This window comes from Drosophila sulfurigaster, chromosome 3, assembly GCF_023558435.1.
Source record: "Drosophila sulfurigaster albostrigata strain 15112-1811.04 chromosome 3, ASM2355843v2, whole genome shotgun sequence".
NCBI lineage: Eukaryota > Metazoa > Arthropoda > Insecta > Diptera > Drosophilidae > Drosophila > Drosophila sulfurigaster.
The window spans coordinates 47880084-47900839 of record NC_084883.1 but is presented as its reverse complement, the minus strand read 5'-3'; the positions used below and the strand labels follow the sequence as shown (position 1 = coordinate 47900839).

Sequence of the window (20756 nt, the reverse complement as noted above, 5' to 3'; positions counted from 1 at the left end):
TTGTTATGTTTAATCCATTAAATGTTCATTTTTTACATAAGATTTTTAAAACTATTTCGAAAATGTCGCAAAGTGTATTTTTTTCGTATTTTAGTGAATATTATTTTCAATATTTTCATTGGTTTCCAATTTTTATTTTGTGTTGGTTTTTTTTTTGTAGTTTTTATATTAATTCTTGGTTCTGCTTTGTTGTGGTTTTCAAAAGTTTTCGAGTTCTTTGACCTACGGATCAGAGAGTTATGCGGTTTTATACGAATCGGTTTTGCTAACTATTTTGTATACTATATATATATCTCTCTGATCCGCAGATGCGGTTTTCTTTTTTTGTCGCTTCCGTGTTCATTGTATGTCTAGATTTTATATAATTTTGTTTGATTTCATTACTTAATATTTTGTTTATGACTACTATCACAATTTTTTGAAAACAAGCATTATTTGGTTGTATCAGTATTATGTGTGGAAAGGTCGAGGAATTTTCATTTTATACTTTCATAATGCTCTCTCTATATTTATCTATAATGTGGGCAATTGCGGAGCATCGAATCGAGTCGAATCGTGTCTCATTTTTGTTTTTTTATTTGTATTGTATTATTGTTAAAAGCGAGCAAAAGTCATAAAGAACAAAAGCTTTTTACGTGGTAACTCAAGTTCTATGTATGTAGTTCTATATATTTATAGTAAGTATAGTAGCATAATAATATGGATAGCAAAAATCTCAATGATGTCATAAGTAATAATAATAATCAGAATAATAATAATTAGAATTAGTTGTAACAAATTTGTTGTATACGTTTGATTGGAAAATGGTCAATCTCAATGCTCCGCTATAAGTACAATGTCCTATATAGTAATGGCAGATGGCTTTTAAATATTATTATTAAGTATTATTAAGCTATGTTGTGTATACTTTGGTGTGATTGTGTGAGTGTGGGTGTGTGTGTATTTGGTACAGACTACAGTAGTAAATTGCTATTTGTTATAAAGAGCGTTTAACTAATTTGTTTTTGCTAGTATTCCATTTCATCATCTTCGTCACTGTGACACAGAAGTTTGCTAAAAGAATTGATATTGGAACAAAGAGTTCTTGAATCTTTACTAATCGAGTACAGGAAAGCAGCATTAAGTAATACAATATATTGAATATGTTTTATATACAAATACATGCCATATTTTATTTGGTATTGTTCTAAACGTGGCTAAAAGCAAAAGTAGTAGTAATACATATTCATGTTGTATACATTATCTATAAACTAAAACATGCAAAACTCAAAGCTATATAACTCGGAATCATGCTAGATATTTTCGATAATTAAATCAATCTATAGTATATAACATATCAAGGCTGCAAACTCTAATTTTTGAATTTTTATTTTATTTTATGTTTTTTTGTAGTTTGCAACTTTGTTGATGAGAATAGGTTTAACTACAAAATGAACTGAGCGATGGTGATGTGAAAATTATATACGAGTAGTTTTATCCCACAGACAAGTGCACAATTTCATATGTTGTATATATTTAGTATGTTATATACACCAAAGAGAGATTAAAGTTTTGTAAGGTTAATAATCTTTAAAATAGTTGCTTATCAAATCTTGAATGCATTAATTAATATCAGATTGTGCTTGTTGAAAAGTCTGTTTGGACATTTCAAAAATGGGTTTCGTCATATTCGATCCCGACTTGTGCTCTAACTAGATTAATCTAATCGATATGGCAGCTTTAAGCTGAAATCGGTTAAAGGCGTGAAATTTCGCTTACGACATTTTATGTTTTTTTTTATTTTTTATTTTGTTTGCTAAGGACACTTCAAGAGTAACGGGCAAATATATATGTATATTTGGGAGAGTGTGGTGAAAAGTGCTCAAGATAAAGATTTGTACTTAGTACTAAGCGATTTTTTGATTGTGACTTTAATAATTAATGTCGAAGAAGAAGAAGAAGAGAGCTTGGTAATCCCATCGAATACCTATGCTAAGGAATATCTTTCTGTATTATATAGTATATGCATAATTTGCAGGCACTGTCGCTTCAATACAATTCAAAATACATTCAGGGATAACGACTTTTCCGTATTACATTTCATGCAGTTAACGATCCTGAAAAATAATCCAAGACAAGAGAGGAAGAAAAGAGAACGAAAAACGCATGAAAAGTCAATGGTCAAAGAAAATGTCTTGTGAAACTAAAGACAAGTTAATTTGCGACTCAAATTGAGTTCTCAATTTTTGTTTTTGTGACCAATCCAATAATCATGACATTAACAATCAACAATAATAATAGATGAGCTACGAGTTACAAGTTTTACGATATACGATATACGATTTACGATAATACGTTACAATCAAACGATTATTGTAGACAATCTCAGTACAAGGCACAATGGTTAATTATCGTAAGTTATTTGTGGGATTGTGTATGTGTGTGTGTATGTGTTTGAGTAGGATTGTGTGTGTGTGAGAGTGGATTCTACTACAATACAATGGAGAAAGGGGGGGAGGAGGAGACTGCATTATCAAGATGAAAACACAAAAACTATATAGATGCAAACGAGACTTGAGGAGAGGTAGCAAGAGAGAGAGAGGGGGAGCGGGCGGTTTTGGCATTCACAGCGCTGGTCATAAAAATAAACTCACTCTTCCTTGGTTGGAAACTTTTCAGCATAGACGCGCGACGATTTGTTGCACGCCTTTTCGCAGCAGGGGCAATACCAATAGCTGAGCACCCCAATCGAGATGGCAAAGAGCACATTGGGTATGATCAGCGATAGCACCAGATGGTACAGATTGTTCTCCCACGAGTAGCGACCGATGACCACCTCCGGATAGGCGCGACTGTAGTAGCAGGGGAATGGCTCGCCAATATGTGAAAAGCTGTAGCAAAAGACAAGACATTAGATCAAGAACGTCATTAACTTGGAAGGAATTCTACAGCAAAAGAGAACAAATTAGATTAAAACCATCATCATTAATTTAGAAGGTATTCTACAGATGATGGAGAAGCTTCTTTAAAGTTCATAAGGATAGCTTTAAAAGTGAAAATGAAACTTAGAAAGAAACCGAAAACAAACCGAAAAAGAAGAATAATGGAAATGTTCCTATCGTGGTCTAAGTTAGGTAACTAATACACAAAATAACTAATCAGACAGACATCGATTATATCGCTTGGAAAGCGGATTAAAGACTCACCCATATTGTCTGGCAAAGACGCTGCAATTGGTCGTGGGCGGATAGCCGCAGCCCTCGGAGTTGATGAGAAACTTTGTGTAGCTGACATCCCAGTTGACGCGCTCCAAGTCTCTTGGATTGCGCTCCCATTCGCTGAACGGGATGCGCGTGTAGTTGACAAACAACTGATGGCACCTACAACAGAAAAGATATCCAATATTTAAGTAGTAGAAGGAAAAGCTGCTTCTCCATCGTGCACTTACTTTGTGAGTGATGAGGTGCAGCCCTCGCGACAAGAGCTCCAGCTGCAGTTCTTGATGCCTTCGGCATAGATGTGATCTATGACGACGCAAGTCACCGGCACCGGATCATAGTCGGCAATGATCGTTGAGATGGCGGGATCCACGACAAAAGGTATCAGGAAAAGGAATGTGAACACTGACAGTATGGCAGTCGTACCTGGAAATGAAATGTGGAAATCAAGATATTGAATGTTAGTAATGCTTATTTTAAGCAATGATATCGTTGTATTTTGAGAGAATGAGGAAATTTGTTTGATAGCTATAAAATGGTTCGTGTCTTCGTTAAGCAATGGTTGCAACACAGGCTATGGTGTGTGTCTGTACATAGCGAAGAAATCAACACTTGCTTACATACAAAACGAAATTGATAATTATCTTTAGTGAGTGTTCAAAATTGAAAGGATTTCTTCTAATTGCACGATTAAATATCATGAACTATTTTGTTAAGAGTTTAATCAATGATTCAGATTGAACAATTTGATAAGTGTAGATAACTTACCAAGGCACACGGAGGTGTAGAACTTTGCCTTCTCGAGTATGGTATCGATCTCGATCTCTTCGCGCTTCGCCTTGATGGCATCGACGCATCCGCTGCCCGGTCGGACAGGACCATGCGAGGAGTGGCAGGAAGAGCGCATCGATCCTGTGGCTGAGGCTGCTCCCGATCTGCTGCTGCTCAAGCTCATCTTGCTGGCGGAGAGCGTCTGTGCCGAAAGCGTTGGACTTGTCGGCATCGACGTCGTCGTCGTTAACGTAGAGCTCTTCTTCATTGTCAAAGTGTGTATTTGTTTGGTGTGATGGGTGTGTGTGTGTTTGGATGTGTGTGTCTCTTTGTGTGTAAAAGTAAAAGTGTGTGTGTGTGTGCGTCTTTTTGGTTGTATCACTAAAAGCCTTAAAAATGAACACCGCTAACTTTGCTGCACTCTAAGCCTACAACAATAAACAACTTTTTTGGTGAGAGCACTTATCGCTCTCTTTCTCTCTCTTTATCTCTCTCTTTTGTCTGCCTTAACCTAATTCTCTTGTCCAAAACTTGAGTGTGTTGTGATTAGCCTAACACACTCGTGTTTTTTGTTTTATTTTAAACTTTAGTTTCGTTTAGCCGAAATCGAAAATGTTTTATCATTAGTCTAAGTCTTTTTTTGTTTGTTTTTTAAAATTGCAATTACCACCTTGGGGGTATTTTTGGTTTTGTTTTGTTTTTGGGTTTTTGTATTGATTACTTTTAGTTAATTTAGTTGAAAGGTTAACTTGTTGTTGTTTGTTTTAGCTTTGTTCTTACTGGATTTTCTTAGTTGTTTCTTTTAAGTTTTGATCACGCATCCCTCCGACCATTGCTTGAATTGATCTGCCTGCTTCTAAGGGCCGATTCTAATTCCCATTGTGTGGTGTGTCCTCTTCTTCAGCTGGCTGTGTCTCTGTATGTCTGTGAGTCAGTGTGTGTGATTGTAGAGTGGGTGTTACTTAAGTGAGTGCATTTAATTCGATTCTCTATATATTGATTCCTTAACTGTCTCCCTACTTTCTTTCTGTCTCTCTCTCTACCTCTACCTCTATCCTATCCAAAAATATCGAAATTATACTAATATTGTCTTCAGATCTCTCTGCGTCGTAACCTCTAGAGAATTTCACGTGCCTCGCATGTGGTGTTAGCTCCGGAGTGTCCTTGCAAAGCCAAGCCTACTCCTCCCCTCTCCGCCTCCTTGCTGTTTCAGGTGTGTGTGTGTGTGTCTGTGAGTGTCTGTTATCTGTTTCGTGTGTGGTCGCGTTGTTAGAAGTTCGATGGAAGGATTACAAAGTGTTGCGAGTGGTTGCTGTGCCCAACTCCATTACTGCAAAGCGAAGACGCCCGTTTGATGCACCGGACTGTCTTCCTGGAGCAGAGGAATGCCTGCAATAAAGAAATAGGGAACTTTCTTAATGGGGTAACTGAAAGGAAAATACAGTTGAGGGACTGCTAAGAAGTTTGGGGTCGCTCCTAAGTCTATGTTTAACTTGTCTAACTCTACATTGAGCCACTTTGCGTCGGGGAACAGCGCTATCAAGTCAAGTGGGGAAACATTTACCCGCTGAAAGTTGGACCACACATTAAGTAGACATGCTTTTTGGGTATTCTTACGTGACGGATCTCATAGGGCCATGACTTCATCGCCACCGCCGCCGCCCATGTCGCCGTTGGTGGGCGCGCCGACGTTGTTCTTATTCAGTATGGTCTCCGTGTCGACGCAACCCTTGAAACGCATCTTGGCATCATCGCCCACATAGACGGTGCGCTGGCAGAGCAACAGCACGGAGCAGGAGACCACGAACAGCACCGACGGCACCACCGACGCAAACACAAACTGGCGATAGGTGACCTCCAGATCGAAGCGAGCCACGACCACATCCTTCTTGGACGGCGAATAGAAGCAGGGGAAACGGGCACGGGCATTGTGATCGCTGCCATCGCGTCCGAAATCCTTCAGGAACTCCTTGCACTCATCCATCAGCGTATTGACGCAACCCTCCAAATTGATCATCAACTTCGACTCATTCGAAATGGTTAAATCCACATCCGGAGGGGCAATCTCAGGGACTGGCGTTGCCACGGATACATGAAGATGACTGAGATATGTAAAGTTGGTGAGATCGCTGAGCATATTGTGTTCGAGCGTGGAGCCATTGATGCAATCGACAGCGTCTACGCGATCCGAGGTATTCTTGATGAAATAGCACGACGTCATGGCTACATTGTCACTTGACTCGTTCCACACTTCCTCCAGGGTCTCGGCATTTATGGCATTCTGGCATTGTGATAGATAGACCTTATCACCGCTGAGGACCACAACATTCTTGTTCCGGGTCGGAATATCGACGCAACGGCGGTCACAGTTGTAGGGTGTGCGGATCTTGCGACAAGTTCCACGACTGCACGAGAACAAACCGCTAATGTCCATGCAATTGATTTTGCCGCGACGTCCCGAACACTTCACCGGCGCATCGCTGTTGTGGAAGACGCATTCAAAGGCGTCCGTAATGTTCAAACACTGCCCGGCCGTGCAGTTGAATGTGCCGGTGAGATTCTTGCACTCATCGTTGATGCAACGCGCCTTGTCCGCCCGATCCTGATCGATGCCGTAGCACGTTTTATTCGCCGAGTTCGTGCAATTCTGGAAGGTGAGATTTGTGCCATTGCTGCGCAGATTCACATAGATCTGAATGCAGGCACCGGAAGTTTTGCTCAGACACCATTCCCCACAGCTGCCCCACTCGCAGTTGTCCTTGTTGACGGCACGCGTCGTCGTGCACATCACGGGCGTGGGATCAATGCCGCTCTTGAAAGCCCTGGTGGAAGGCATGTAGATGGCAACGGTGAGATAGACAAGAGCCACCGAGCTGAGCACTAACGTCATCTGACAGATGCAGATGGTGCCGCAGATGCGATTGTCCTGCGGCGGTACAATTAGCTCCTCGCTAGGCACCTTCTTCTTCCCCATGTTGAGTGGCGAAATCGATGACTGACTGAGCTACTGACGACTGACTGACTGACTGCGTTGTTGTTGTTGTTGTATTACTTTGCCTTTTTGGGGCTATGCTAATCCGTCGCGTGTAATCCAATTAGATGCACATCATGTTTAGTCTATCGATTGACGGGGTGTCACTCCCTCAGCTCGCTCCTCCTCTTCCTCCTCCTCCTTTCGCCTATTCCTTCTCGTGCTCGCGCTGCCCACGCAAAACTGTCGCCTCAGGCGGAGGAAACGTTATATAACTTTGCGTATCGCGAGATTTCGCTCGCTTTTCTTTTGGGTAATTTCAAATGTTTCACAAGCTGTGCGCACGTTTTTGCAACTTGCCCTCCAACTTGGCTTTGGCTATTAGCACTTTTTTTTTTTTTTTGTGTGTGCTATTGATTTTTAGCTTTAACCCGTGTCACACACACTCACACATACAATGACTACAATCGTACACACTACTTGCAACACAATCTGGTTGCAATGTGGGCTTCACAAGCTTTTTATAATTCTTATGTTAAGTCGTAACAGTTACAATTAACAATATATATATATTTATTTTTCTAAAACTATATAGAATTATTGCTTTTTCTATTTGCTGCGAGTTTAGTTTGTCGCTTTCTACTGCTGCTTGCCGAGGCACACGACACACACAACACACTCTAGAGCCCAAGGCTTCTCCTGGCAACTGGCAACTGGCGCTGGCCTTTGCTCTGGCTTCGCACACAGTTTTCGCACTGCGAGTGTGGAATATGTGAATTGCTGCACTCAGCACTCAGCCAAGCAGGCAGCAGCTATTCGTTCTCGGTTGTCGTGTGTGAGCTCTCGGCATCGGCCTCTCGGCTTCATCCTGACCGCCGACAACATGCCGCCACATTGTCGTCCACCACATCATCAGCTCTTAGCTCATGTGCTGCTGCTGCTTGCTCTCCGGTTTTTGTGCAAAAATCAGAGCGCTGCGCGCGCATTTTTATTACAAAATCAATAGTTGCGCATTCACGTTTCTGCTGTTTGCTGCCTCTGCTGCCACAGTTTCAACTTCGTGATTGCCGAGCAGGAATCCATTGATTAAGCTTGCAGTGACTCTCGCGCTCCGTTCCGGTGCAAGTGCACTTGACTCTCACTCTCCGCCGTCACACGCCCCAGTTTCGGGAGAATGCAGGACACAGGAACTGTGCGACTGCGACTGGCACTGGGACAGGGTCGCCTGTGGGTGACGTCGATGACGTCGTCGTCGTCAACATGCTTATTACAATGATTACAATTATAAATATACATATATTTCTATATTATTGCGCTTGGAATGCACAAAGTTAGTTTAAACAATTTATGCTAATTAAAAAATTCATCGCCTTGGGTATAATAATTTGGTCTTCGAGATTAGCTTATACATATGTAGGAGATTAATACAGTTGGAAGAATTGATTGTCTTCGTCCTTATTCTCCCTCGTTGCTTCCTTCCTTTATTAGCCTTCCTTTAGTGGATTATTCCAAGACTTGGATATTATGTAGATAGCCGATCTGGTTAGTTTTGGTCCGATAAACGGATTCATTTGTGCCAAATAGCAGCACAGCCAGAACAGCCAACAACACGTCGCCGTCAGCACCAAGAGACACTTAATCAGCTTCTGGTTCGGCCCCCTTGGTGTAAAAATTGGTCCGGCAATTCCCACAGCCGCCCACAGCGAGGTGAAGAACAATATTGGCAGAATGGCGGCTCCCATATTATTGCAGTCTTAATAGTTTGTAATTTGTGCGTATGATGTATTGTTTAAAAACAAAGCAATGATTGTTTATGACAGCGCTATGCTATTATTCACTTGTTGGTTGTTTTTTCTTTCTTTCTCTCCGACTTTCGTTTGTATCAGCATGTGACCGTGCGAAATTTCAAAATATACTAATGCATGACAACAATAAACTATACCGAAAAGTATTTTTAGCAAATTTGCTAGCAAAGGGCGCGATTTTTTAAATGGTTTATTTGCATAATTTTTATGTTTAACAGAATTAAATTTCGTGTATAATTCTATTTCAATGGCCCAAATGGTTTTAATAAAGTAATTATTTTGTACTCGAAAATTTTTAATTACTTTTGGTCACTCTGCATTCCTGTTGCATATCGATAGACCCACATCGAAATATTAGCAACACTGTCAATCGAATTCGCGCAAAATTTAAATGGAATGAAAAAATTAATTATGACTTTCTTTATGTACAAAATTTGTACTACAAATGTGTTTCTTTATCCATATATTTGTGTTTTTAGTTACTTTCAAAGTCATCTGCGCTGTGTAATTATTTATAAATGCATTCTTGTCAATGACTCAAGTTAAAACACCAATACCATAATAATAGTTATTTTAAACTGTTGAAATACTCAATGAAAAGGGCAGAGAATGACGTTAGCGTTCGGTTGTGGTCTCAACCATTGAATAATCAATGGCAAGTGTTATTGAGCCAGAGCAACTTATATTTTACATTGTTGATTGAGGTGAGTTGTTTTCGTTGTTGTTGTTGTTGTTGTTGTTGTTTAGTGGGAAGGGGAATTTAGAATGCGCTCATAAGTAGGCAACACTTCCTCCTAACGATTCCCAAGCAAGGAAAGAAGGTCAAATGCACAACACGTAAAGTAAAAGTAAAAGTTGTTTCTTTGATGATATTGATATTAAAGTATTTGGAAATTCATTTCGTTGTACTCACATGAACAATTTTGTGGGTGTTGTTCCTTGGCCAAATGTATATTGAGGTTTATTTACGTTCACTCGAACACACACACACAAAGGACGACACACAATCACATGCACATACATACATACACACGCACATGTCTATCTGCAGCAACGCAGCACTTGCGACCAGTAAAGTCGTTTCATAATGGAATGCAGCTGGCTCCAATGAGATTTTGTGACTTTCCAATTTAAATGTAGTTTGTTCAACACGATTTCGAACTTTGTTAACTTTTGCAGTTGTTTGCAATTAATACACACTATATAAGGCAGTAATATGAGATTTGATTAAAAAATTTCCTCTTTTCTTTTGCCTATTTTTTGCCCTTTTTCTTTATGCTTTTTCCTGCCTTTTACATGGCGCACGAACGAGAGCCGAGAAAATTCCAAACAGATGAAAATATGTGACGTGCACGGCTCGCGGCTCACATTTTCCTGCTGTTTACGCCAATTCTGACATTTCTCAAGCTGCTCGAACTGCTTGCTGCTGCTCGCTCTGCTGCTGCTCGGACAGCGACTGCGACTGCGAAAGCCAGCTTGAGAGAGAGATTGCGAGAACGATTGCTCGAAAAAAAGCGCATGCGTTGCTTGGCTTTACGTCATCCAATGTGTAGCAAGCTTTTCGGCAGCCAGGCAGCGAACAAAGCTTTCACCTAGTTCACATCGAATTGAGTGTAACCCTACGCAATGTGTAAGCTAAGCAGATGTAGGTGGTGCGTGGATGCCGCCACTTTGTAGGGTAGCGCAGCGAAAGCTCTCGCCGCGGCGCATGTTGATGGAGGAGCTCGTTCAGCAGCAGCTGCAGCGTCGTCGCCAGTGGCAGTCCTTTCGGTGAAGAGTTCAGCCGTCGTCATTCGCCGTCGCCATCGTTGTTGGTTGTGCTTTCGCCATTCATTGCCCGTCTGTCGTCGCCGTCGTTGCTCGTTGTTGCCGTCGCGTCGTCGGTCGGTCGGTCGCTCGTCCGTCGAGGTTCCCAGCGCAAAATGACAAAATGTGGATATTTTTTTGTATTTTGAACTTTTGACCCGTACGCAATCAGGTCATAATAAAAGAAAAATAGATATATGGTTAATGTTGCAAAATGAGCCATGTAATTTGTTGTTGTTTTTATTGTTTGCCTACAGCAGCAGCACAACAAACAAGGCAAAACTTTGCTAGGCTTCTGATTGAAAATGCGTAATCGTAACCTGAACCTTGAGTAAACACTCACATACACACACACACACACACACACCCATACATACACTCAGCACATGCTCCAACACACACGTAGTCAACACGCAACTCGACGTCACAGGACAACACATTGAGAGACGACGGCAACAACAAAAACAACAACAGCAACGTCATTGGTCACACACATTATTATAAAAACAATGTCATATTTGAAGTGTTTGTGCTCTTCCCCCAACTCTTCCATAGAGTCTCTCCACTAACTGTTTCCAATTGGATTCCCAATTGCCAGTTACCAGTTTGGGGTCTCCATTGAATCACAAAGCAAATGAAAAATCGTTTCGTGCAAAGCACGAGGAGTCGCCAAGTTGCCCCTCCCTTGCTTACTCCCTATCTCCCTCCCCATTCCGACTGTGGAGTGAACAGCGCCTCCTATGCCGCATAATGCCAATTGGAGTGAGTAGAGCTGCCTACTTACTCTATTTGTATGCGAGTGTGTTTCTTTTTTGTCCCTTGCATGTGCACGTTCTCTCTGTATATGCATGCATGTGTGTGTGTGTGTCCAATGAGAATGTAAGCGTGCCAAATGAATTGAAAATTACATGCGGCTGAGTCCGCTTTTTACTCTTCCTCCTTCTTTCCCACTCGGCTCTAGGCAACAACTTCGCCGAAGGAGTTTATTACTTCAACAACAACAGCAGCAACAACAATTGCCGCTCGTGACGCCCATGTGAGCTCATTGTCGCCAGTTGCTACTGTTGTTGTTTGTTGCTCGGCAGCGGCATATTTCCGTTTCGTAATACTCCGGGACACGAGAGCACTGCCCTTCCCTCCCCTCCCACCATGTCTCCCCTTCACATCACTCTGCTGCCGCCAAAGAATAACAAGCAAAGCCAAAACCAAACAGCATTTAAACGTTGGCGAGGTTACATAAAAAATATATATACCAAGTATAGTATATAAATAAAACGCAACGCCAAGTGTCGAGGTCTCGAAAATAACGTCACAAAGTGAAAAAAACGCTGCTATTCTTAACCCATTTGACAGTCATTAACATGTGAACTAAGCGCGTCTAACGGTTTAATTTTGATAACATGCCTCCATCTTGCTCTAACGCACACAGTTTGACAGGGTGACACCTGCACGTGGCAAAGGACAAGTGTAAGCAGCAGAAGAAGAGCCAAAGAGCGCAGCGCATATAAGTGAATAAAAAAAAAACAAAAAAAAAAAAAGAAAACAAAACTGTCCGTCCAGCAGCTGTAACAAAAGCGACTATAGCAACAAATGAACTAAATACCAAGCTAAGTAGCTAAAAGCAACAACAACAGCAACATTGTCAACTACATCAGCAGCAACAACAGCAACTACAACTACGACTACAAAGAGTGAGAAGAGGCCATTACTCAAAATTGGCCATTGGCAGGCCTACAACACACAGACACACTCACACCCACACATACATTGTGACACGTACACACTCACACACATATGCGCAGCCTTTTGCCGCAGTCATAAAATAATCAAGCAAAGGCAAAGAACTGAGCGGAGAACGGGCGAAAGGCAAAGGCGAAGGAGCAAGCGAGAGGACAGAGAGAGCTGAGCAAAGTGAAAACACTTGCTTGCTGGCTTGTTGGGGCTGTCTGAGAAGAGAGCAGCAGAGGCGGAAAGGAAGAAGAGGCGTCACTGCATCGTCGTCGTCGTCGTCGAACTGCTGCTGACGAAACATCTCCGTTGGGACGCATAAAGCAATTAGCAAAGGTTGACTTGACGCACTGCCAGGCGGGGATCGCTCATACGTTCGTTCGTTCGTTGGTTGGTCAGGATTTTGTGGTGTGGCTTCCTTCCACATGTCCATATCCAATGCCAGCTAGTGCTAACATGCGTGCTGTGGATGTTGTGGATGTGTCGCATCCCTGGGTTATATTTAGACTAATTACGCGACTGGCAACGCACAACAGCGGGAATGGAACACCACCCACAACAATTGCCCAGCTCCAGCGGCTGCTGTGAGAGTTGAACGGCAATGGTGGCAGAAAAACAACAACAGCAATAACAAGAGGAAGCCAACAACACGAACAAGAATAACAACAAATAAGAACAGCAACAACATCAGCCGCAACGCAACATAAAGCAAAAGCAAGAAACGAACTCGAATCTCCCTGTGATATAACTGCACCGTAGTTGTAATCGTAAAACGTAAATCATAGCTTTTAGTTATCGTTTATCGATTAATAGCTTAACACTGATTCTAAGCTAAACTAACAAGATAAACAACAATTTCTCAACACTTAATTAACGCCTCTCGTGCACCGACAGCCCAATAAATAATATATACATTATATATATACATATATATATATAGAGATATTCATACATATACATATATATATATATAATATACAGATATTTAAGCTATATATACAAAATAGAAGGAACTACACTCTCTGCCTCCCATTAAAAATTGCTCTCCCCGTTTTTGGAATACTTTGCTGCCCGTTTGCCAGTTTGCCGATTTTGCCGCCAGACCTGCGCCGTTTAATTGAGAAATCCGGATCCTTGCAACGCCGGACATAGACCAATCATCATCAGCATAACAAACAAAACACACATTTAGTGACTCAACATGGGAGATGAGGCGGACAAACGCACCACAAAGGAGAAACTGCTCTTCTATACGACGGCGTTCTTCATACTCCTCGGCACGTTCAGCATGTTTGCATTCCTGTTCCTCGTGCCGTTCGTCATCGAGCCAGCGTTCACCACCATATTCATGCAGTTCGAGGAGGTGCCAGCGCTGTGCGAGACCTACGACACCGAAATCTATTTCGGTGCCAAGAACTGTTCGTGGTCATCGTGTCGCGAGGGTTGCACAAAGGATATATACACGTGCACTCAGATCCGTGTCAACTATCGACTGAATCTCTATAATTATACGGATGAGTTTAACTTCACGGAGTATCACATCAATCTGAAGGAATCGGAACGTGTCATACCGCCCGTCAAGCGAACAGATCGCTATGAGCGCGCTCTACGGGATTACGAGTACGATAATCTGGGTGCCGGAGATGCCAACTCCATCATGGATATGGACGTGGATACTGTGGGTCCCAGTGGTGGATCACTGAGTGGTGGCAGTCGATTTGAGCAACTGAACTTTGGTGATGCCGATGGCTCAAATGGCTATTTAATCGAGGATTCGGAGGACACAGTGGGTCTCAGTGCTGCGGGCACACTGCTCAATGGCGAGCGTCGACCATTCGACGAGATCTCCGAACTGAACGAGGGTCTGATGGGCAATAACTCGGCGTACTTTTATGTCGGTGCCCGACTCTTTCCCAATGTCAAGGGTTGTGGTTATCCGCCCATGCTGAACTGCACAATTTGGCTGAAGCGCTACACGAAGGTGGGCATGAAGTTTCCCTGCTATTACTCCAAGGTGGATCCCAGTCTGGTGATCAGCGACTTGGACTATTGGCAGAACACACTGAATCTGGTCTATTCAATGGCCATTCCCATACCGTCGTTCATCATCTCGGTGATTTACCTGACGTACGCGTACTTTAAGATCTACAACGAGGACGAGGAGACGGCGCCGCTCGATAAGAATGCTGAGGATATGGACATTGATGACATCGATGCCGTCGATGATAGCGATGGCGCCGTTTTGGCTGACAATGCTGCCGGCAGCCAGATCGTCAACATGGACTCAACGACCAATGACAGCTGCCTGGAGGGCGTGCTGCCCAACGGTGGTCCTGGTATGACCACATGCATATCGCAGGGCGGCTCCATCACCACGCCTGGCCACTACATTGCTCAGTCGCCGGCGGGTTCACAGATGATGACGCCCAACTCGGAGATCAACTCGTTTGGCCATCAGCTCAAAGTGCAAATGGCCGATGAGTTGTCCAGGGATTCATTGGAGAATGGCGTGCTATCCACGTCGAACTCTGTGCAAGGGTAAGGATCGATGATCCTTGTCCGCTACTTATCTAATATATAAGATGCCCCTAAAACTATGCTTCATATTTGAACGGGGCTGCAAGGAGTCACTTCTGACCATTTTTGCAGCCCTTCAAAGAGTCACTTCTGTTCCATTTTGCATCCCTGCCTTCCTATGACTCCATCGACTAAAAAATTACTTTCTTTTTTGTGCGTTTTCCAGAAACTTGAGCAAGACGATGACGACGAGTATCTCAACTCCACCTGGGCCGACAGCGGCAGTCTGAAACGTCAGGCGCATGGTCTGGAAAATGTTAGATTCCGATTCGGAAAATGAACCGCTGCTGGATGGCGAATCCTAGACAGCAGCAAGTTGGTTCACCGAAGTGAAAGTATAAAACGGAGCAAGCAACAAGAAGAAACCCAAGTATTTCTACCCTAAAACAATCGATAAACAACGCATACAACTATGCGAAGCGAACCTGAATACCTTCAGAGCTGTTAAAGACATTTAAAAATAACTATGATAGATTATATTTACCTAACACACACTACACAACAACAAACACATGTCGCACACACACACACACACCCGAGTCACATAATATTACGATAGATCGGAGTTATTTTCGAATAAGCTTAACACTCATAACACATTCAATTGAAATTAACAGAGCGTGTTTCCGATATGATCTGACGGGGGACGCATCGGAGACAGTCGAGGACACTTTTTAAAGGATGCGAGGCATGACGAAGGTGTTACTTTAATTGGTACAAATACAATAACAAGCAGACGATGGCGAAAAAAAATAAAAAAAAGAGTACGAAAAGGAATACTTCAGTACTATATACCTAAAAAGCAAATTATAAAACTTATACACAATACATATACAAATATTTACTTGGAATTATTTTTCTATTTGCAACAATCGCTGACGACTCGAAAGCAAATCGCAAGCAAAAAATAATAAATAATTAAAAAAAAACCAAAGAAAAAATCTTAAAAAAAAAATACAAAACACGCGCAACTTAAGTATTTACAAATCGAAAGAATTTTAGATATTGTAAAGCCGAAAATAAAGTGCTACATTTGCCTCGACAGTGTGAAACAAGAAAGCAAGCAAGATTTAAGCAGCATTGTTTATTTAATTAATGAAAAATACAACTAAACAAAAGCAAACTAAATTATGCGATAAAGAACGTAATTAAAATAACAAGTCAAAACAAAGCCTAAGTATATTACAGAATAATTGAAATCATAATTATTATAATAATAATATAAATAACAACAATTGTTATCCTTCTAATTAATGCTAATGGATAAAAACTCACAGCTTTAACTAAAGGAAAGTAACAGAGGCATAAGATTTTTCTTCTACATATTAATTTTATTAAGATTATTAAATGATAATGATATTTATAGGTACTACAAAATGGTTCAAGCTATTCAATTAATTCTTACAAATAATTAAAGCATTAAAATCATAATAATTTAGACTTAAATATAATGTTTCCTTTTTTTATATTAACAAAAACAAACAAACCCCAAAAAAATCAAACAAAATAAATCCCCTAAAGGAAAACGAAATCAATTCAAAAAGCAAGCAAACAAAACTACTCGTAAAATTTCGAAAATTAAAAACAAATGAAAAACGATGCGAATACTTTCGGAACTCGTTGCCTAGGCATTACATATAGACGCATTTGCAACCGGTAATTGCACCTATTGCGAATAATCTATCAATGATAAGCAGCAAATATACACACACACACACATATATATAGTTTGGTTTTAACAAAAAGATACTTGCATGAGACACATAAACAGAAAAACACAATACAAACACAAAACAGAAAATACAGAAATGAAAACAACAAGCGCAACTACTAGCTAATATCATGTAAAACAAAACAACAAACAAATGCTACTAGAATTGAAAACAAAAAGCGAAACAAAATCTCGAAATAAAATACGCATTTAGCAGCCTACAAAAACCAACTTGTCTTTTCAACCGATTTCCAACTGTCTACCGATTGCGCGGTTGCAATTTGAATTTCCAGTGCTTTTCTGCAACACTTATTATCGATGACAAAGCGCGTCGTTTCGATAGGTCTATGCAAGTGATGCATCAGGTGGCAACGCCAAACAGCTGCTTATCAGCTGCGGCTGCAAATCGCCGTGCAAAGCGATGGAAAAGAACTTTTACTATTGACAAATGTTGTTATTTTTATAAAACAGTGTTTTAATATTATCGAGCACGCTTTATTTATACACGCCACTTACTGCAACAAAAGGAGAAACGCTTTTCGCAACTGCTACGCTACGCACTCATCTGAATTGATCGGCAACTTTTGCTGTCGTTGTTGCCGTTGTTGTTGTTGCTGCCTTTTTGCTTGTAAACAAATAAACTCAAGTGGAAAATTAAACAAATGTTGTGGCAAAGCTGAAAATGGATAACAAAAAGGACATCTACAACCTGTGGGTGCAGTACACAACAAAGGTAAACGATAATAACGTTCATGAAACGTTGCAAGTGCGCCTTATAGATAAGAGGTGAAGAGGGGAAAGAGGCGGTGACGTGTTTTTCGCATTAATCACCGCCAAACACACTTGCCAACGTGCTCTTGCCAATAAGAAGACAGCATAGTATGTCTGCCTGCGGACGACATTTGCAGGACCTGCAGCTACGTGTGTGTGTGTTATATAATCAATTTCCCTTTCCACAGAACGATGAAACCTATTTTCGTGAGTTTGTCGCACGCTTTGTGGACATTTGGCGCAGTCAATTGCAGCTGGACTTCCAGTCCGACGACTGTCCGCTGTGGCATGAGGTGCGCCCGGACAATGGACCGCATCTGGGACGACTGCCGGATGAGCTGTTGCCCGCCATTGGCAAGTTCATCATTGTGGCACGCGATGAATGCGACACCGATGCGCTGACAGAGGAGGGCATTGAACAGGTTGCCATACTGATTGATTGCCTGGTGATTGTCTGTCGACACTTTGACAACATACTGGCCATCATCAAGTATGAGTACAAGCCCAATCTAATCGCCATACTAGCCAAGCTGTTCAATCAGGTGAGACTTTCGTTAATCAATTTAATTACACTCGCTAATCAATTTCAATTTTGGGCAGCAAATGGAGGCGCGTCGCGTCACACCAGCTATGATTCATCTGTTTGGCAGTTTCTCGGCATTCCTGGAGGTCATGTATGATCCCTATTTGACGTGGCGCAGCTTTTTGCGTGGCCAACACGCCGATTATAATCAGTTGCCCTATAAACCGCATGCGGTACATGTAGAAATTGTGCCCTTTATCTATGGTGAGTGTTTGCTATATACATAGACTCTATTATTGATTTATTACTCATCTGGTTTTGTTTGCAGATTGCTTTCAAAAGGAGGAACTGCTGCACTTTCCGAACATTGGCGAGAGTCTGTTGAATGTGCTGGGCGCTGTCATTTGCGGCTCTCAGGTAGCTGTTCAGTTTATTGTTACCTGGCCGTGGATTAATTGTGTCTAATAAGCGATTCCCTCAGCTGCTAATCGTTTTCTTTTTTTGTTTATGTTATTAACGACTTGTGATGGCTTCACTTAGCAACCTCCTTTTCTGTTTATATTGTTTTTAACTTGTCAATTAACTTGTAAATTTGTGATGGCTCTTAGCTCGCTTAACTTTCTATGGCTTTCTCTCTAATTTCATTTCGTTTTCATTTGTTTAACATGTCTTTTGGCTCTCGCATCCTTCATCTGCCTCGCAGAAAACCTTAAACTCGAACTCGACAAATAGAAATAGTACTAACGCTATAATTACTACTGCAATTGCCTCGCGCTCGGGTGACGGGCAGCTTCTAAACTGTGATAACTTGGTGAGTGGTAAATGCTTTTATTCTCATACTTTGTCCCCCATTGCCCGCACTTCGCTCTCTCTTACTCTCTGCATAAGTTACTGCTATTCATTCGTGTAATTGCGTATTTACTTAAAACTAAACTGCAAACGATTCAAATTGCTGCTTCAGCGCAATGGAATGCGTGCCATTTGCCCGGCCACAGTCTCCATCATCATGCGCATCCTTAAGCAGTGGGAGAGCGCGAGCAGTCTGCGGCATGTGGCGCTCAATTGCTACGCACTCATGGTTATCGTGCTGCAGAAATCTAGTCCAGAAGAAGTAAGTGCCAGTTGATATGTGTAATAAGTATTGTTCTTTGATTAAAAATCTCTTCCTTTTGTAGCGCCAAATAGATCTAGTTACGTTAATACAACTCTATTGTGATGCACTGCAGCAGCTGCTGGCAACGACGCTCTTCGACAGCGGCGCCGCCAGCTTCGATATAACCAGCGACAGTGACAGCGATGCAACCATCGATGTCAACGCACTCGCCTCGAGCGTGGCAGCCGTGCAGCTTTTTCTGTCGCCTAACAAAGGACAGAGGACAACGGCGGCTGTTAGCGAGGCCATCGCCGAGACACAGCTTTTGGAGCTGCTCATTGGGCTGCCGCAGGCCATTAAGCATTGGCATGTGTTGTCACATTGTGTGCTAAATATGCTGAGCAGCACCATAGATTCGCTGGCCGCCTTGACGCACAGCTCGCCCAGCAATGCGGAGCAGCTGCGTCAAGGCGAACGCATCGAGCGACTGTTTGTGAACATGCATGACTTCAAGGAGGCACCGTCGGTGTCGCTGCTGGAGGCGTGCTTCAGTCTGGGTTACAATGCCGAGCAGCGGCTGCTTGTGCTGCCCGAGGTGATGTTGCAGCTGCTGCAATGGCTGCCGCAGTTGCAAGAGCCGCAACAACTGCATGTGAGCACGCTGCTGCTTAAAGGTTGCACCGACAACTACGGCACGTAAGCGAGAACTTATAGAACATTGCCAAGATTAAGCATTAATATTAAATTTGTATTTATTTTTAGTAAAACTGTGGCTTGTGGCAGTCGAGTTGTCAAGGCTGTGTGCGCTTGTTTATCGCGTGCTGCCACGTTGAGCGAGATTTGCGCCCAGAATCTAATCAAGTTGATTGAGGAGCTCAGCAAGCTCAGTATTGTGCCCGTCGAGCTCAAGTGCATCTTTGCGCTGCTGCGTCAAGGCGCAGAGTTTCCGCATCACAAGCAACTGCAGCAGGTGAGATCGTTGAACACACAAATCAAGTGCAAAATTCTTATCGTTAATCTTTGCAGACACTTGTGGTGATTGCTTTGCAAAGTTTGCGCGGCAGCAACTGTTGCTCCGAGTACTTTGCCATTGAGCAGCCAACGGATGGCATTTCGGTGCCCGACATACGCAACTGGGTGTCCGGCTCCTATGGCTTCATATTCCACATTCTCGTGCGCTTTAATCAACCGTCTGCCGAGGCTGCCACGCAGAGCAACACACGTCGCATGCTGCTCACATTGCATACAGCCAGCGGCGGCGGTTTCGAGGTCTTTGTGCAAGCCAATGGCAATGTTGTGGTCGCGGCATTGACACGTCGCGAATACCTCACATCGGCCACGGCCACCAAGACACTACTCGATGGACAATGGCATTATCTGACGGTGGCCATAACGCCGCCAAAGCGTCCGTTCTCCTACAGCCAGATCAACATCTTTGTGGACTTTGTGCAGAAACTCAGCGCTACCCTCAAAGTGCAGGCGGTGAACGAACCCTTCACAGTGTGCTCCATTGGCGCTGTGGTCGCGCCGCCGCCCAAGTCGAGCGGCAATTTGCCACGCTCCTCGTCGCAGGAGAGCGCGCCAGCCTTCAAAGGCATGCTGCCCAGTCTGCTAGAACGCACACTATCCGCAAATGTAAGCATTGTAATGATTAACCTTTTTGTACCCGTTACCTATAAGGTAGAACTTATTATGACTTTGTGCCTCAGTAATTGTATTTAATAGGCAGAAGGGGGCATCTCCATCGCCATGTCCCTTTGTTCGTCTGTCTGTCCGTCCGTATGAACACCTAGATCTCAGAGA

The 20756-nt window shown here is 42.5% G+C and overlaps 5 protein-coding genes across 10 annotated transcripts in view; 2 read left to right on the top strand and 3 right to left on the bottom strand.

Annotated features, from left to right (window-relative positions):
• Nucleotides 1-538: 538 nt before the first annotated feature.
• Nucleotides 539-4899, bottom strand: LOC133842733 (protein tipE). 2 transcript variants are annotated; one of them, XM_062275944.1, is made up of 5 exons: nt 3966-4899; nt 3428-3623; nt 3186-3359; nt 2634-2870; nt 539-2096 (listed from the first exon to the last, which is right to left on the bottom strand). In XM_062275944.1, the coding sequence occupies exons 1-5, from the start codon at nt 4234-4236 to the stop codon at nt 2039-2041; spliced, it is 936 nt and encodes a 311-aa protein (XP_062131928.1). In that variant the 5' UTR covers nt 4237-4899; the 3' UTR covers nt 539-2038. The 2 variants fall into 2 exon arrangements, with proteins under 2 accessions (XP_062131928.1, XP_062131929.1); XM_062275945.1 differs by having other exon boundaries at nt 539-1053.
• Nucleotides 4900-5006: 107 nt separating this feature from the next.
• Nucleotides 5007-8061, bottom strand: LOC133842732 (uncharacterized). 2 transcript variants are annotated; one of them, XR_009894429.1, is made up of 2 exons: nt 5533-8061; nt 5007-5357 (listed from the first exon to the last, which is right to left on the bottom strand). XR_009894429.1 is itself a non-coding variant. In XM_062275943.1 (2 exons), exon 1 carries the CDS (start codon nt 6940-6942, stop codon nt 5596-5598), a length of 1347 nt encoding a protein of 448 aa, XP_062131927.1. In that variant the 5' UTR covers nt 6943-8061; the 3' UTR covers nt 5007-5357; nt 5586-5595. The 2 variants fall into 2 exon arrangements, 1 of the variants encoding a protein (XP_062131927.1); XM_062275943.1 differs by having other exon boundaries at nt 5586-8061.
• A 154-nt stretch (nt 8062-8215) lies between these two features.
• LOC133842737 (V-type proton ATPase subunit e 2) lies at nt 8216-8813 on the bottom strand. The gene has a single exon (XM_062275949.1). The coding sequence runs from the start codon at nt 8679-8681 to the stop codon at nt 8424-8426; it is 258 nt and encodes an 85-aa protein (XP_062131933.1). The 5' UTR covers nt 8682-8813; the 3' UTR covers nt 8216-8423.
• A 1648-nt stretch (nt 8814-10461) lies between these two features.
• On the top strand, nt 10462-15817 carry LOC133842731 (protein tipE). 3 transcript variants are annotated; one of them, XM_062275941.1, is made up of 3 exons: nt 10462-10676; nt 11980-14816; nt 15022-15817. In XM_062275941.1, the coding sequence occupies exons 2-3, from the start codon at nt 13480-13482 to the stop codon at nt 15083-15085; spliced, it is 1401 nt and encodes a 466-aa protein (XP_062131925.1). In that variant the 5' UTR covers nt 10462-10676; nt 11980-13479; the 3' UTR covers nt 15086-15817. The 3 variants fall into 3 exon arrangements, with proteins under 3 accessions (XP_062131925.1, XP_062131924.1, XP_062131923.1); XM_062275940.1 differs by having other exon boundaries at nt 10462-10722; nt 11988-14816; XM_062275939.1 differs by having other exon boundaries at nt 10462-10722.
• Nucleotides 15818-16954: 1137 nt separating this feature from the next.
• The window catches only part of LOC133842726 (neurobeachin-like protein 1), a 37500-nt gene continuing 33698 nt past the window's right edge, over nt 16955-20756 (top strand). The window contains exons 1-9 of one of the 2 annotated variants that reach the window (XM_062275933.1): nt 16955-17299; nt 17526-17879; nt 17938-18124; nt 18189-18277; nt 18564-18671; nt 18822-18971; nt 19036-19649; nt 19716-19923; nt 19980-20588. In XM_062275933.1, coding sequence (XP_062131917.1) covers nt 17249-17299; nt 17526-17879; nt 17938-18124; nt 18189-18277; nt 18564-18671; nt 18822-18971; nt 19036-19649; nt 19716-19923; nt 19980-20588 — 2370 coding nt within the window. In that variant the 5' untranslated portion in view covers nt 16955-17248. The remainder of the gene's footprint in view (nt 17300-17525; nt 17880-17937; nt 18125-18188; nt 18278-18563; nt 18672-18821; nt 18972-19035; nt 19650-19715; nt 19924-19979; nt 20589-20756) is intronic. The other variant, XM_062275934.1, reaches the window with a different exon arrangement.